This window comes from Pagrus pagrus (assembly GCF_965226575.1).
Source record: "Pagrus pagrus genome assembly, chromosome: 8".
Lineage (NCBI taxonomy): Eukaryota > Metazoa > Chordata > Actinopteri > Spariformes > Sparidae > Pagrus > Pagrus pagrus.
Genome location: NC_140192.1, coordinates 4,068,485 through 4,082,955, shown reverse-complemented (window position 1 = coordinate 4,082,955; position 14,471 = coordinate 4,068,485). Strand labels below are relative to the sequence as shown.

The following is a 14,471-nucleotide window of genomic DNA, read 5'->3' as shown; positions in this document are numbered from 1 at the left end:
AGATGTTTTGCAGCACCACCTAGCGGTCGCCCCCCGGTACTGCACCTCACACGTCCGCGTCGACTCCAGCTCTCAGCCCGACTGAGTGGACACTCTGTCCCGCCCCAAATCCGTGTGAAAGCATCCGTTGTTCTGGTGGACTTCACCGGCGGTTCGGACACATGATTCAGAGGGAAGCTGTTATTTTACTCGAAACACTTGGTGTCATCAGGAAAAAGTTCAGAGTTGCTCAACAGTCGAGGGGAAATAAGTTTGGGAGTTTTTAAACTGGAAAAAAAACAAGTTTGGGAAAAGACACAAACTAAACTCCACAGATTAGATCAAGGTAAGTAGCCTAACTACTCTTACTTATACTCTTGTGTTTGTCAGACCTTATCAGCCTGATAGTTTAATAACTACTAAGAAATGTAACTTTTAATGAGTCCTCAAATTCCACATGTTGCTATAATTTACAATGTCATCACTGATATTGTGTTAAATAGTGGTTATTTATTATTTTCCGTCTTCCTACATCCTGAAAGTTATATTTTTTATGTTTCTTTTTTTTTTATATCCATCCAACCATTCATCCATAAAGTTGTGAGAGTCTCTTTTTTCCTACGGCGTGACCTTAAACACCTACAAATCTATTGTTTAAATCATTAAATCTTCTTCCCCCAGTAGCCTTTTGGCTCCAGGCAGAGCCTCCAGCCTCTCCTGCTCTGGATAATGTCACATCAGCAGTGACAGAGCAGGAAGTCCCACGTCTATTAGTTTTAAACTTTCCCAAGTGGGTCTCCACTTCCTGACCCAATAAGTGGATAATATGTGCGCTTTGGGTCTACTTGATATTTTATGATGTGTTCTGTCTGCCTTCTGGACACAACTCAATCATCTGCTCTCTCTCTGTTGTAGTTCATCGAGGGGGCACCCTCTTCTTTGTTCCTCCGTCTTTTTTTTTACTATCCAAAGCCCGCTGAAGTGTGAAGGCATGATAATCCCGGGTACCGGACAGGGTGGTGAGTCATGCCTCTCCCTGAGTGGGACCCCAGCTCCCATGTTTGTGTTGCTCCTTTGCAGCACAGTCTGGCTTAGATAGGTTGTCATGAGCAAACACTGTGTGGGGACATGTGAGGATGTAGCTGTAGTGAGTAAATCTGTAGGCTGTTGACTGAGTGTGTTCAGGTGGTGTGACTTTGTGACTGGGGGAAACGTCTCCGTCTGACCAATGAGAGGCCGGACTCACAGCCGTGTTATTGCTGTTGGCATCGGTCCTTTCCTAGTTTTTTTTTTTTCTTCCATATATCCCAAACGACAGAGGTCTTTTTATGTCACACAGGACCTACAGATTAGTTTTTTCTATACTTGTGTTTATGATGGCTTCTCTTGTTCTGTCTCTGCAGGACGCCCACATGCTTCAGCATCATTTCCAGTTTCCCCTGAAGAGGAATTTGGCACGTCATTGTGATAAAAGGGATGAATGAGGTACAGACGGGTCAAATGTCAAATGTGATCCTTAAAATCAACTTTAAACTTCGAGTGGGAACGTCCAGGGTCCCTTTAGTAACTGTACTCCCAATGCAATGTCTCTTTAGTTTGACTGTTTTATTATTTATTCTGATTGTAGCGGCTTGGCATCCTGCAGTACTGGAGGTCAAACTTGCCTGTAACAGAAAGACACTTTAATACTTTAATATTTAATTCCTAACATATATTTAATGAGCGTGGAAGTTTTTTTATGATGACTTACAACTAAATTGTTCATGAGAGACAAGATCTGGATAGTTTAACGCCTCATACGAACACTTTTCTTCGGCTTGTATTTACTTCTTTATTAAAATCTCTTCTAAAATCATACCAACAAAATGATAACATGATTCATTATGCAGTTTGGCCTGTGCCTGGCTGCATCTCGTATCTCTTATTCGTAGCCTACATCCTCCTTCCTCAGGTCACCTGGAAGTTGATCAGGTGAACCATCATCAAGGACAATCTTTTTAAGGCTTCTTGTTTTAAGATAGTTAATTTTCGAGTCTCGTTCCCAACTCTTCAAGTACTGACACTTTCAGATGGCAGCCGACCTTCAATCCCAAAGCATCAGTATTTGTGTCAGTGTTACTACATTACTAACAGGAGCTCTAAGAAAAAATGCAACTGATGAAATAAAGTTTACAGATTACGGAGCAGAAATAAAAAGCCTAATTGCTATATATATATAGCCTATATATTGTCTTAGATTTTGGGCATTGTGATATCGTGATATGACGTGTGTGTGTGTGGTCATCTCCAGGTTTTAAAGGCTGCGTTACAGTAAAGCGATGTCATTTTCAAAACTTACTAGATGAAGTGTTGCTGGACTTCTGTCCTTTTTAGACTTTTTCCCTGTAAAGGAGGTGAAGCTGTGCAGGAAACCCGCCAGCAATGAAACAATTTTAAACATTACACATTTCTCTGTGGTGTTTTGTGACCTCTAGTAACATAATGCAGCTGTTTTTATACTGTATGTGAGGTCCCCTGTGGTTAATCTTGGGAATTTGCAGACACAGATTATGATTTCACTGGTGCACAGTTGGCAGTAAAAGGCGAGAATATAATAATAAATATGTGGACAATGCTGGATATTTAAAAAAAATCATCTTTGCAAATATTTTATGTGGAATGAAAACCTTCAGCACATTTCTTAGTGGTCCTCTGGGTGTTTTGTGAGTAACACTGGCTGTAAACAGAACTGTGTTTGTTTATAAGACAGCTCCACAGGGCACACATCTTCTTTCTCCATTTGTAGAAGCTGTCTCTGTCTACCTAACGGCTGTGCAGCTCACTCAGAACAATTTGTCATGGTGTTTTTTTATTCCAGGGCCGCTCTGCTCTCCTCAGAAGGTGCAACCTCGCCTTGTCCAAGGCCAACACCCTCGGTTCTGTTCCTGCCAGAGCTGCTGTCTCTGTGGACTCGGGCGATGGCGGAGCCGCTCAGCCTGAGAGCGACCCGGCGTTCGTCTTGTCAGAGTTCTCAGAGCTGTTTGAGAGCGAGGATGCCTCCCCGTCAACTCAGGACACCAGTCAGGGTTCGGCCCTGGAGCTGGTTCAGCCGGGCCAGCCGGCGGACGGCAGACAGAACCTGCGGATGAAGTTCCATGGTGCTTTCAAGAAGGGCATCTCAAACCCAATGGACCTGCTGGAATCAACCATATACGAGTCAAACGTGGTTCAAGGCCCCAAGAAAGCTCCCATGGACTCGCTCTTTGACTACGGCACCTACAGAAACACGAGCAACCAGAAGCGACGCAGGAAGAAGCTCCCGAGAGGGTGAGAAGGGGCCTTCATGTGTGTTTCCAGGATTTAATAACCGTCTGTTCCTTTAGGCTTCTTAGTTTACTGTCTCAACAGCAGTGAAACTACACTGGGTTTTCTTCCAGGGACAAAAGGGCAGGTTTGGAAAAAAGAGTCATAAAAACGAAAAGCTTCTTACAAACGCCACTCTGTAGACAGAGGTGTGCCACATGAGGAAGTATGCACACACACACACTAACGCACACACTGTGGGCCGAGCAGTCCCTCATTCAGGCCGTCGACTGATCTAACAGTGAACGTGTTGTTGGTCCGGGTGCAGCAACAGTTGAGGTAATATTTATGCTGCTGGCTGCTCTACCTGTCCCACACACACACAGAGGTCTATTTACTGGAGCACTCAAGGGTGTGGGCGATTTGCTTAAAAAGATGGTTTGTGCACCAAACACCAATTCAGTGCTGTAGTTTCTCTCAATGAGTCCATGAATATAAAGGGGATCCCAGATCTAACAGTGAGTGAGTGACACGTCATGTTTTCTGTGTCTCCTCAGTAAAACTGAGACGTCCTGTGATGACAGTCAAAGCTCAGACCCGCCGAAAGTAATGAAAGTATTCAACCGCTCGCTCCTCTTCGACTGCGTGTCCCGTGCAGACACCGAGGCCCTCGAGGGCCTGTTGGAGTACCTGCAGAGTCACGACAAGAGGTTAACCGATGAGGACTTTAGAGGTGAGGCTAAAATCTGTAGGTTGTCACTTGTACACCATCCACTAAAATGTCAGATTATAAGGGAACAAAATGGCAGCTATGTTTACCTTGAAGGGGAAACTCGGCTTTCTAGAGCGATGGTTGTACTTTGACCTTTTCTATCCCCCTGCTCCGGTTGGCCCAGAGGATGTGAGCAGGAAAAGGTGGAGTGATGTCATAGTCTTTGTCCTGCTAGAGGCAAGCCCAAGGAAAGCTTCCTGTATGTCTGAGAAGTTTTTTCAGGCTCCTCACAGCTAATAGAGAGAAATCACAGCAGACTGTCAACTCCTCAAGAGTTAAAATGGGCTTTACAAAAAGAAACGGACTAAAAATAGTAAAGGTCTTTGCTCAACTGTTGCTAAATGTGGAAACACTTAACGTAAAAATGTTGGATAAAAGTAGAAGTTAGCTGAATGAATGAAAACAGGCAGGAAATGATGCTATTGAAGGTGCACTTATATAAATAAGTGTTGGCTTCTCACACAAAAAATCTCCCTTTTCATTAATCTCTTCTACCAGAGCTGTCTACAGGTAAGACGTGTCTGCCTAAAGCCCTGTTGAACCTTTACGGAGGGCAGAATGACACCATCCCGCTGCTGGTGGACATCGCAGAGAAGACCGGAAACCTCAGAGAGTTCATAAATACACCCTTCAGGGACGTCTACTACAGAGGTGTGGAAATGTTTTAAATACTAATTTGAATTCTTTCTGTTTTATGCAGGAATAATCTGTTGAAGCTGGTAGAGACAGTGTTTTGTTGCTGTAGCTGGCCCCGGCTGACACACACATGCAAATGCAGACGCAGGAGCGAGTTTTAATGATAATGTGATAATTAGTCCAAACAATCTAAAATCCAAACGAAGGCAAACAGACAGCAGTACAACAAAAACAGACCATAAATCGAAGGTGAGCACATGAGGACACAGGATTACAGGAGTTACGTGAGGATCAGAACTGAACAGACAGACCGACAAAGAGTGAGGGAACAACACAGGTTGTAAATACAAACAAACCTAGTGAGGGGATGAGGTGCAGGTGGAGATGAAACACAGGTGAGGGACATTAACTTATTATATTAACATCAGATTATCAGGCTGGTGAGGACCACAAGAACACAGGAGTGCAGAGGACAACACAAAACCAGAAAACACATAAAACACTCACAATGAAACCAAAATGAGAGGACCGTGACGCTGGCTGCTGGGTGAGGCCCGATGACGGGGGCTAGGACTGTATTTTACAGCGGGTGTGTTAACTGTGACTATTTAAAGCTCTGTGAATGAGAAGATCCACACCTGATCTTTCATACCTTCCACACACGGTGCTGCTCTTCATCATTGTCTCTCTGATAACCTGGTTTGTCTGTTCATCAAACTTCTCACAAGTACGGTGGTCAGTTTGAAAACTGCTCGTTCAGGAAACACTTTTTATGTGACGGCATAAAAAGTGTTTAAGGGCTCGCTCGGTTTCCATAGAGACAACCTGCTCATAACCGTTGGCTTTTAGTGAGTTTTTTACGACCTCAGCCTTCAGCTCATAATTGGGTATCAGTTTCTCCTGTAGACAAATGGCAGCAGTCAACAGTGTTTCTCTTGTGTAACAGTGCTTTTTTTGTTGTTGTTGTTGTGTAACATAATTAACTCCACACACCTCATTTCAGTAATTACCTCCTTCAACACACTGATATTCATTAATTGAACAACAGAAGTCTGTAATATTAATTGTGTCGAAGTTTTATCCGTGCTGTGGTCTTTCTCTCTGCGTCGTCAGGCCAGACGGCGCTCCACATCGCTATAGAGCGACGCTGTAAGCAGTACGTGGAGCTGCTGGTGGAGCAGGGAGCTGACGTCCACGCCCAGGCGAGGGGACGCTTCTTCCAGCCCCGAGACGAGGGGGGCTACTTCTACTTTGGTAAAGACCCTTTTTCAGCACATACATCTAATCTGGAAACAGAAGAGCTCATTGTGTGCGTCCGTATTTTTAGTCTCTGGCAAAACCTTATGTTTGATCCATAAGTGATAAAACACAGTAGGCGGACGGAAACTGTTACTGCGGTGATGACGTGGTGCGTCTGTGGTCTCCTCACTGGCTGACTGACTGTTTTACACACCAGCTCTGTCAATGACATCAAAGTTTGGTTATGTGCACCGCAGCAGCTGCCAAGATAAGTTACCACATGGTAAACGGTCCTGGCAAAGAAACCCCCAGTTTTCATTAAGTGACATCAGACCCCACCCTTTGCTCTTTTATAACGTGGCAGGTTTTGGCCGAGCAAACACTGTCAGGATGTACAGCCGCGGTCCAGAGGTGAGGTCCACCTTAAAACCAAATGTTTTTTTGAAACTGTCAGTGGTGGCGCTCCGAAAACACATGAAAAGACGAGCATTATGTCATGTTGGTCGTGAGGCGCGTCCACTGAAAGCTGTGAGTGTTCTTGCAGCGAGAAAAGCAAACATCCTCTGCTGACCCTCCTGCGGGAGAACCTCACTGACCTGCAAATATCAGTCTGTAGACCCAACTCAACACTCCCCTCTGCTGGTGTCTGTGAAGGCCCGGACCTCAGATTTTTAAAAACAGTTTTTATTCACAACATAGTGTCCTTTGAGCCCTCTAATGACAATTATTGATTCTAATGTTACTCTCTAAAAACACAGGTAGAAACATCTTACAATGGACCAGGTTTTATTTGATGTTTTTATCCAACCTGAATTTTAAGATTTGTCTTCTTCACTCATGCATTTCTACTCCGCACTCATCACAGAGAAGATGATTTCTATTTGCACTTAGCACGGTTGTCATTCTCAAATCCCAGCGTGTCCGGGCGCAGTGTGAGTAATTTGCCGCGGAGCTTTACAGTGAGGTGAACAGGAACCTGGCAGGGCTGATGGCTAATGGGATTTAGACTCACGCTAACACTCTGCATGCACCCGTGCAAATCCATGAAGAGGAGCGTTTCTATGTGAGGTGACAAAGTAATCTGTCACCCATGGCAACGGCTCATTTTCAGCAGCTGCTTTTGGCACTCTGGCCCCACTGCGCCCCTCCCTCAAACAACTGCTAATTGTGCTGGTTTTCATTGCGGGGATTTAAGTGAAATCTTTGATCCATGTTTAGAAAAAAAAAACCTACAGATGCCAGCTACAGTTCTTAATTAACTCTCCTGTTGATTTGCTTATTTTTAATCTGAAATACAGTTGCTTTAATCTCCTGTGAATTCAGTATGAAGTGAGCGCTCTGTCTCTCTCTCTCTCTCTCTGTTCGCCCAGGTGAGCTTCCTCTCTCTCTGGCTGCCTGCACCAACCAGCCTGACATAGTGCACTACCTGACTGAGAATCCACACAAGAAGGCCGACCTGCGGCGCCAGGACTCGCGAGGAAACACGGTGCTGCACGCCCTAGTGCACATCGCGGACAACACCAAGGACAACACGCGTTTCCTCACGAAGATGTACGACCTGCTGCTGATCAAGAGTGCCAAGCTCTACCCAGACTGCAACCTGGAGCGGGTGCTCAACAACGACTGCATGTCGCCTCTCATGATGGCTGCCAAGCTGGGCAAGATAGGGGTAGGGATGAGCAGCGTCGGTGTACTTTAAAGTTTTCATCATCATATTTCTAGTGGCTGTGACTCCAAAGGTCAGCAGGTCAGCTTCTCCTTATTCTTTCAGGTGTTTCAGCACATCATCCGACGCGAGATCAAAGATGAAGAGGCTCGTCATCTGTCACGCAAGTTTAAGGACTGGGCTTACGGGCCGGTGTACTCCTCCCTCTATGATCTGTCTTCCCTGGATACATGCGGAGAGGAGCCGTCTGTGCTGGAAATCCTCGTCTACAACAGTCGCAATGAGGTGATAAAAGAGGGATTTTTTTGTTTACAAAGTTTGTCATTCTCACTTTAAAAAGAAGAGAGATGAAATGTTGTTTCCTCTCAAGATCAGAGGAGTTAGAGGAACAAAACACCAGGCATGACATAAAAAAAAAAAGTGTGTGGGTGCATCAAACACCTGAGCGCAATAAAAGATTCTCTGTGTGTACAAAGCCGGATTTCTTTATTTTAATTCAGTTTTATTGCTGTTTATCAGTGTCATGTTTTTTTATTCCTCTTGTCAGAACCGCCATGAGATGCTGGCAGTGGAGCCCATCAACGAGCTCCTGAGGGCCAAATGGCAGAAGTTTGGTGCTGTCACCTTTTACATCAGCGTGGTTTCCTACCTCATCACCATGATCATCTTCACCCTGGTGGCTTATTACCATCCGACACAGGGAAAGGTGGGTGAGAAGCTGCTGAAGATGCAGACGATGTTTTTTTTACAGCATAGCCGTATTGCATGGGAACTGATCAATGATTCATGATGTGAAACCGTCAGCTGAACGTTCAGGACACTCATCGACATATCGTTATGACAACTCTTTGCTCATTAAGTATGCATGTTGTTTTTTTATGTAGGCCATTACGTACATTAGATAGCTTAATACTGTTTGCTTCATGCATTCTTACCAAGAAGGAGACGATAAGATTAACGCCACTTTAAAGCTGCTGTGAGTGTTAGCTAACGTCCTGTCCGCCTCCCTCCTCTCTACATCGCCACATGAATGCACAGCGGTAATCGGCAGACATACTGTAGCAGCAAACAGGAGGCTCCTGCTCTCTGTCAGGACCGCCTCTTAATGGAGTTCTGCGTCCTGATTGGATAGAGCGGGCGGGGACACCAACCAATTTTCTTTTCTCTGGGTGACGTGGGTTACTGACCAAACACACTATAACAGTGGTTATTGTTGGAATACAGAGCTATTTTACACTTAATAAATAAATATATAACACTTACAGCAGCTTTAATGTCTGTCCCCCACAGCCATCAGCTGGTTAGCCTAGCTTAGCATAAAGACTAGCAAGGGAAAACAGCTAGGCTCTATCCAAAGATTATGAAATCCACCTACTAGCACCTTAAATGTTTTCTGATATACATATTATTATATCTTATTTGTCTAAATTACACAAACTGAAATGTAAAAATTCAAATTCCACACGGCACTTCTTCTTTGGTCCTCAGCAACAAACCTGCCACGCCTGAAGTAGATCGGATGAACAGTTCTTGATGATTGGATGTTCAGTTAGATGTGTTGATAACCTCGTCTTCTTCCTTGCAGCCTCCGTACCCGTACACGACATCCTCTGACTACCTGCGTATGGCGGGGGAGATTGTCACCTTGGCGTCAGGAATCTTCTTCTTCCTCACCAACGTGAGTCAATAAGCTCTGACGCCTCCTCGCAGTTTGATCCTTGTTTGCTCGCTGCCGTCTCCCAATCTCTTGCATCAAAGTCGAACTTGTAACGGCAGCGGTTGTCGTAATTATGGAAATGTTTCTCCTGCTCTTTGCAGATTAAGGACCTCTTTTTGAAGAAGTGCCCCGGGGTGAAGTCTTTATTTATTGATGGATCCTTTCAGCTGCTGTAGTAAGTCTGCCTCGTCTGTCCTTGCTCCCCCTCTTCTTCACCTTTGCCGTAGCTCATGCCGACTTTTTACCCGAGGCAAATTTTGCATCCTCTTAATTGAGTGATCTAATTAATTCCTCAGCCTCCTCCATGGCATGTTTTTGTAGTTTACATCTTTAATTAAGCCCCTGATGCAAACAAAGAGCTGGGAATGTCGAACACCTCTCTGAACTGTGTTGATTTAAATCATTAGCAGCACGGCTGTGATGTCTACATTCGGTTTTAAAGAAGCCAAATGCTAACAGTCACATCTTCATTTATCACTTCACTATCACAGACTTTAACACTGGAACTATTTCCTGACTAACTTCTTTTTCTCTCCCCTCTAGCTTCATCTACTCTGTGCTTATTGTCGTCACTGCTGCTCTCTACCTGTCTGGCATTGAGACTTACGTGTGTGTGATGGTGTTTGCACTCGTCCTGGGCTGGATGAACACGCTTTACTTCACGAGAGGCCTGAAGCTCACTGGCACTTATAGCATCATGATACAGAAGGTTAGAAGATCAAAAGAGTTAACAGGAAATGAATTCACCTGAAGCAACACTAATTGTGTGTCTCACCACTCTCTTTATTTTTGGTCTCAGATTCTTTTCAAAGACCTTTTCAGATTTCTGCTGGTGTACGTGCTCTTCATGATTGGATATGCATCAGGTAGGTGTATGATCACGTAGCTCTACAGGTGTACGTCAGCATTACTTAAGGGAATAGCTTGACATTTGTTATTAATGTACATTTTAAAGTTACAGCCACAGGATGGTTGGCTACGAAAGCCCTGAGGGGCAAGTGGGGACATTTTTTATATTGTGTAGTCATTTTTTTTTTTTTTTTAAGTCTGATCCAAATTGTTCTCTCAAACGAATTATGACTTGAGAACTAGTGAAAAACAAGTGCCAAGAACTTTTTTCGAAATTCCTTAATTTTTGTTTTTTCAAACATGTTTTCAGGAGAAATTTTTTTTTTCATGTGTGAAACCGAATGAAAAAAAATATTTTCCAGGAGAAAATTTCGTCCTGGAAAAAAATAAAAATTACATCTTTTCACAGATGAAAAAATATTTATTTTTTTTTCCGCAACACTCTTCTCAAGTCATAAACAGAGGAGAGATCAGACTTTTTTTTTTTCTAGTGCTCCATTTTCTAAGATCTATAAAAAAAAAAATTCATGTGTGAAACAGAGTGATTTTTTTTTTTTTCAGGGATTCCTGAAAAAAAAAAAAATCACTTGGCTTGACACATGAAAAAAGAAACGTTTTCACTTGTGTCATGTCTCGAGCTGATAACATTTTTTTTTCACTTGTGAAATTTCTTTTTATTTGATATAATTTAAAATAATTAAGTACCTCAACGTTGTACTTTTCAGTTCATCCTTAAGTCCAAGTGGAAATATTTTTTTATTTAAAAAGACATTTCAAGTGGCAAACTGAGAGAAAAAAAAAATTCCCTCGTGAAAAATGTTTTTTTCATTAAAAAAATTTAAAATATTTTAAATGATTAAGTACCTTGACATTGTACTCTTCAGTTCATCCTTAAGTCCAAGTGGAAATAATTTTTTATTTTAAAAAACAAAAAATTTCATGTGGCAAACTGAGAAATAAAAAGATTTCACTCATGAAAAATATTTTTTTATTTTTACATTTTTAATTAATTTAAAATGATTAAGTTCCTCAACGTTGTACTTTTAAGTTCATCCTTAAAACCAAGTGGAAATAATTGTTTATCTAAAAAAAAAAAAAAAATTTCAAGTGGCGAGCTGAGAAAATAAAAAGATTATTCCCTTCACTCAGCTCGACACATGAAAAAATAATTTTTCACTCGGGGAAAAAAAAAGTCTCTGGAAGCCAAGAGGTCCCCTGCTTCTGGTTTGTATATTCAGCTAACCGTCTATTGACTGTAGCTTATGTAATGGGCAGACAGGAGAGTGGTATCGATGTCCTCATCTAACTTTCAGCAAAAAAGTGTTTTAACTTTAAATGCTCGAAACACAAAACCCAACTTTCTCTGTTTCCACCTCACAGCCCTGGTGTCCCTGCTGACAGTGTGCCCTCCACCGGGCACAGATTGTGATGGCGACTGTCTCACCTACCCCAACTGCAGGGACCCAGACACCTTCAGCACTTTCCTCCTGGACCTCTTTAAGCTGACCATTGGGATGGGAGAACTGGGCATGATCCACAGTGCACAGTATCCTGCAGTCTTCCTCATCCTGTTGGTTACCTACATCATCCTCACCTTTGTGCTGCTGCTCAACATGTTGATCGCTTTGATGGGAGAAACCGTGGGGCAGGTGTCCAAGGAGAGCAAGAAGATCTGGAAGCTTCAGGTGAGCTGGAAGGAACCGTGTCAATGAAATAAGATCTTTGACCAGATGATGCTGATAAAAAGCTAAGGGACACAGAATTTGTCCTAAATTTTGGGAGGTGAGTGCAGAAATATGTTTTTGTTATTTTACTAAGCTAAATAAACTTGTGTTTATTCACAGTGGGCAACGACCATCTTGGACATCGAGCGCTCTTTCCCAGTCTGCCTTCGCAAGTCTTTCCGGGCTGGAGAGATGGTGACCGTGGGGAGGAACTGCGATGGCACACCTGATCGACGCTGGTGCTTCAGGTATTCACCACGAGTCACAGTTACAGTCACGCAGCAGCGCCACCTCCAAAAAAAAACCCGTCAACTCCATTGGTGTTTTGTTAGGGTGGATGAGGTAAACTGGTGCCACTGGAATCAGAACCTGGCGATAATCAACGAGGATCCAGGCAAGAATGAGACATGCCAAGTCAACGGGTTGCAGCAGAGCGTCAGAGCTTTGAGGAGAGGTGAGAATCTCGCTGTGCTCTCATGAATAAATTCACAGACAAATAAGTATATATTCATGCAAACTTATTCATACAGATAAAAAGAAAAACCCCTCGTCTTCTTTTTATCCCTCTCCAGACCGCTGGTCCACGGTGGTCCCGCGGGTGGTGGAGTTAAGTAAGGGCCCGCGGCCTCGTGATCTGGTGCTGGAGATGGAGCCGCTGACGCCCAGACACTGACGCCTGCAGATAACTAGTGCTGTCCTCTCTGTAAGGAGACAGCAGAGAGCCATCAGCATCAGTGAGATAACTCTGCTGGGGACGATTTGGCCATTAATTGAATTAATATGCACAGATCTCATGTGCCTTTTCCTTCAGAGGACGTAGAGTAAATATTACAGTATAGGACATAGAGCACAAGGAGTCACTGGATGTCTTAAAGATCTCAACACCATTAAATCTAACAATACTAACCCTGAGATACAAACTAATGACAGAAGGAACTGTAATGTTTGATTTGTTCTTCACTTGTCACATAAGAAAAGACGACATATCATAAAAATGTACTGTACCTCAGCTTTTCAGACATCAGTGGCTGATCACTCAGGGATTTAAGAGAGTCACGATATTTCAGCATTTCCAGGCTCATTATACTGTTACAGAGAGCAGAATCATGCTAATCGCTCGCAGAATAATAATTACTGTATTATTGCATTTGCAGTTTCAATAAAATCTTTGATGGAAATGCCATCTCAGAAGAAAAATGCAATAAGTATTCATAGACTTATATAATAGATTCAGCTTTTATTTGCTTGCTTCATATTTAAGATGATGTATCATGAAGATTGTATTGCCTATGCTAATTTGAATGTTTATTGTGGAGGCGTGGAGGACTCGGAGTATAGAAAACAGAATATACTTATTTTATAAAGTTTATTTTCTCGACATTTTTCTATACTGTATTAATCGAATAGTTTCCAAACTATGAGAGTGTCAGACTTGGACTGCCAGCTCAGCGCAGCACAGCTTTCATTTGAACTGAAACAATGCACTATGACAATTTCTGATGTGTGCATTATTATATGAACACAAAGACATTGTTCTGAACAAGATGGGCATGATGAGCAGGTTATAGTTGTCAAGCAAATATGCAAATGCGAGACAATAGCCTTCCGTGTTATGGTTTGTCTTTGAATTTCCAGAGTTATTGTTCCTTTGCAGCTGGGGTATTTGCATAATCAACTCTCAGGCCTTGCCATTATGTGCTTCCCCCCTATTTGCTGCAGTGTTTTCATTGCAATTGGCTCCCTGCCCTATATAGCATCTTGTTTATGCGCAACTACTGTATGCATGCATGTATTGTACTGTACGACACGACATGATTAAGAGCAGGTAGACCCTACAATTCATTCTCACTAAGTCATTGCTGTCGAAGGTCACAGGTCATTGTTCACTATGTTTACATTGCTTTTACAGAGAGACGTGTCTATGCATTTTTTATATTGTTTGTACATTGCTGCATAGAACAATAAACACTGAATTTATTTTATAAACCATACACGAGTCTTTGTGTTGAAATTCCTGCACCGATATTTGTTTGTTTTTCTGACAAACATTTTTTTAATCAGCACTTAAATGAATTATTTTATCCTCAGACATCGAACTGTATAACACTCTATGAACTAACGAGAGGAAATAATCCTGGTTTTAATAAACTAATAAAATGTAAACAGAACAAGATGAATTAAATTATTCATTCATGGGAACTACAGTAGCAGCAGAAATACAGTATCTCAGTTCCGACTTTGTCTGCATATTTAAGACAAGTAATAAGCAATAATCCTAATGATGGATTTCACTAAACTCCAGGGGATGTTCAGTGACTTGGAAATGTTTTTGTATCCATCCCCTGACTTATACTTTTCAATAACCTTTTCACGGAGCTGCTTGGAGTGTCCTTTTTTCTTCATGGTGTAATTATAGCCAGGAATACTAATAAACCAGTGACACAGGTGTCTTTATACTACATTTACATTTACCAGATGCTTTTGTCCAAAGCAATTCATACATACACTGATTGCAGTGGCTGTCGACCAGCACATCAACATGCAGACCAGGGGAATCGAACCAGCGACCTTCTGATAACAAGACTCTTACCCCTGCTCCATACTGTA

General features: G+C 42.6%; 1 protein-coding gene across 1 annotated transcript; it reads left to right on the top strand.

Moving 5' to 3' along the window:
- Positions 1–141: 141 nt before the first annotated feature.
- Positions 142–13,833, top strand: trpv4 (transient receptor potential cation channel, subfamily V, member 4). The gene is made up of 17 exons (XM_084360659.1): positions 142–325; positions 1,383–1,464; positions 2,837–3,285; positions 3,819–3,994; positions 4,532–4,684; positions 5,783–5,923; positions 7,279–7,577; positions 7,680–7,859; positions 8,122–8,280; positions 9,160–9,252; positions 9,393–9,466; positions 9,835–10,000; positions 10,091–10,157; positions 11,521–11,825; positions 11,985–12,112; positions 12,197–12,318; positions 12,437–13,833. The coding sequence occupies exons 2-17, from the start codon at positions 1,456–1,458 to the stop codon at positions 12,535–12,537; spliced, it is 2,622 nt and encodes an 873-aa protein (XP_084216785.1). The 5' UTR covers positions 142–325; positions 1,383–1,455; the 3' UTR covers positions 12,538–13,833.
- The last annotated feature ends 638 nt before the right edge of the window (positions 13,834–14,471 follow it).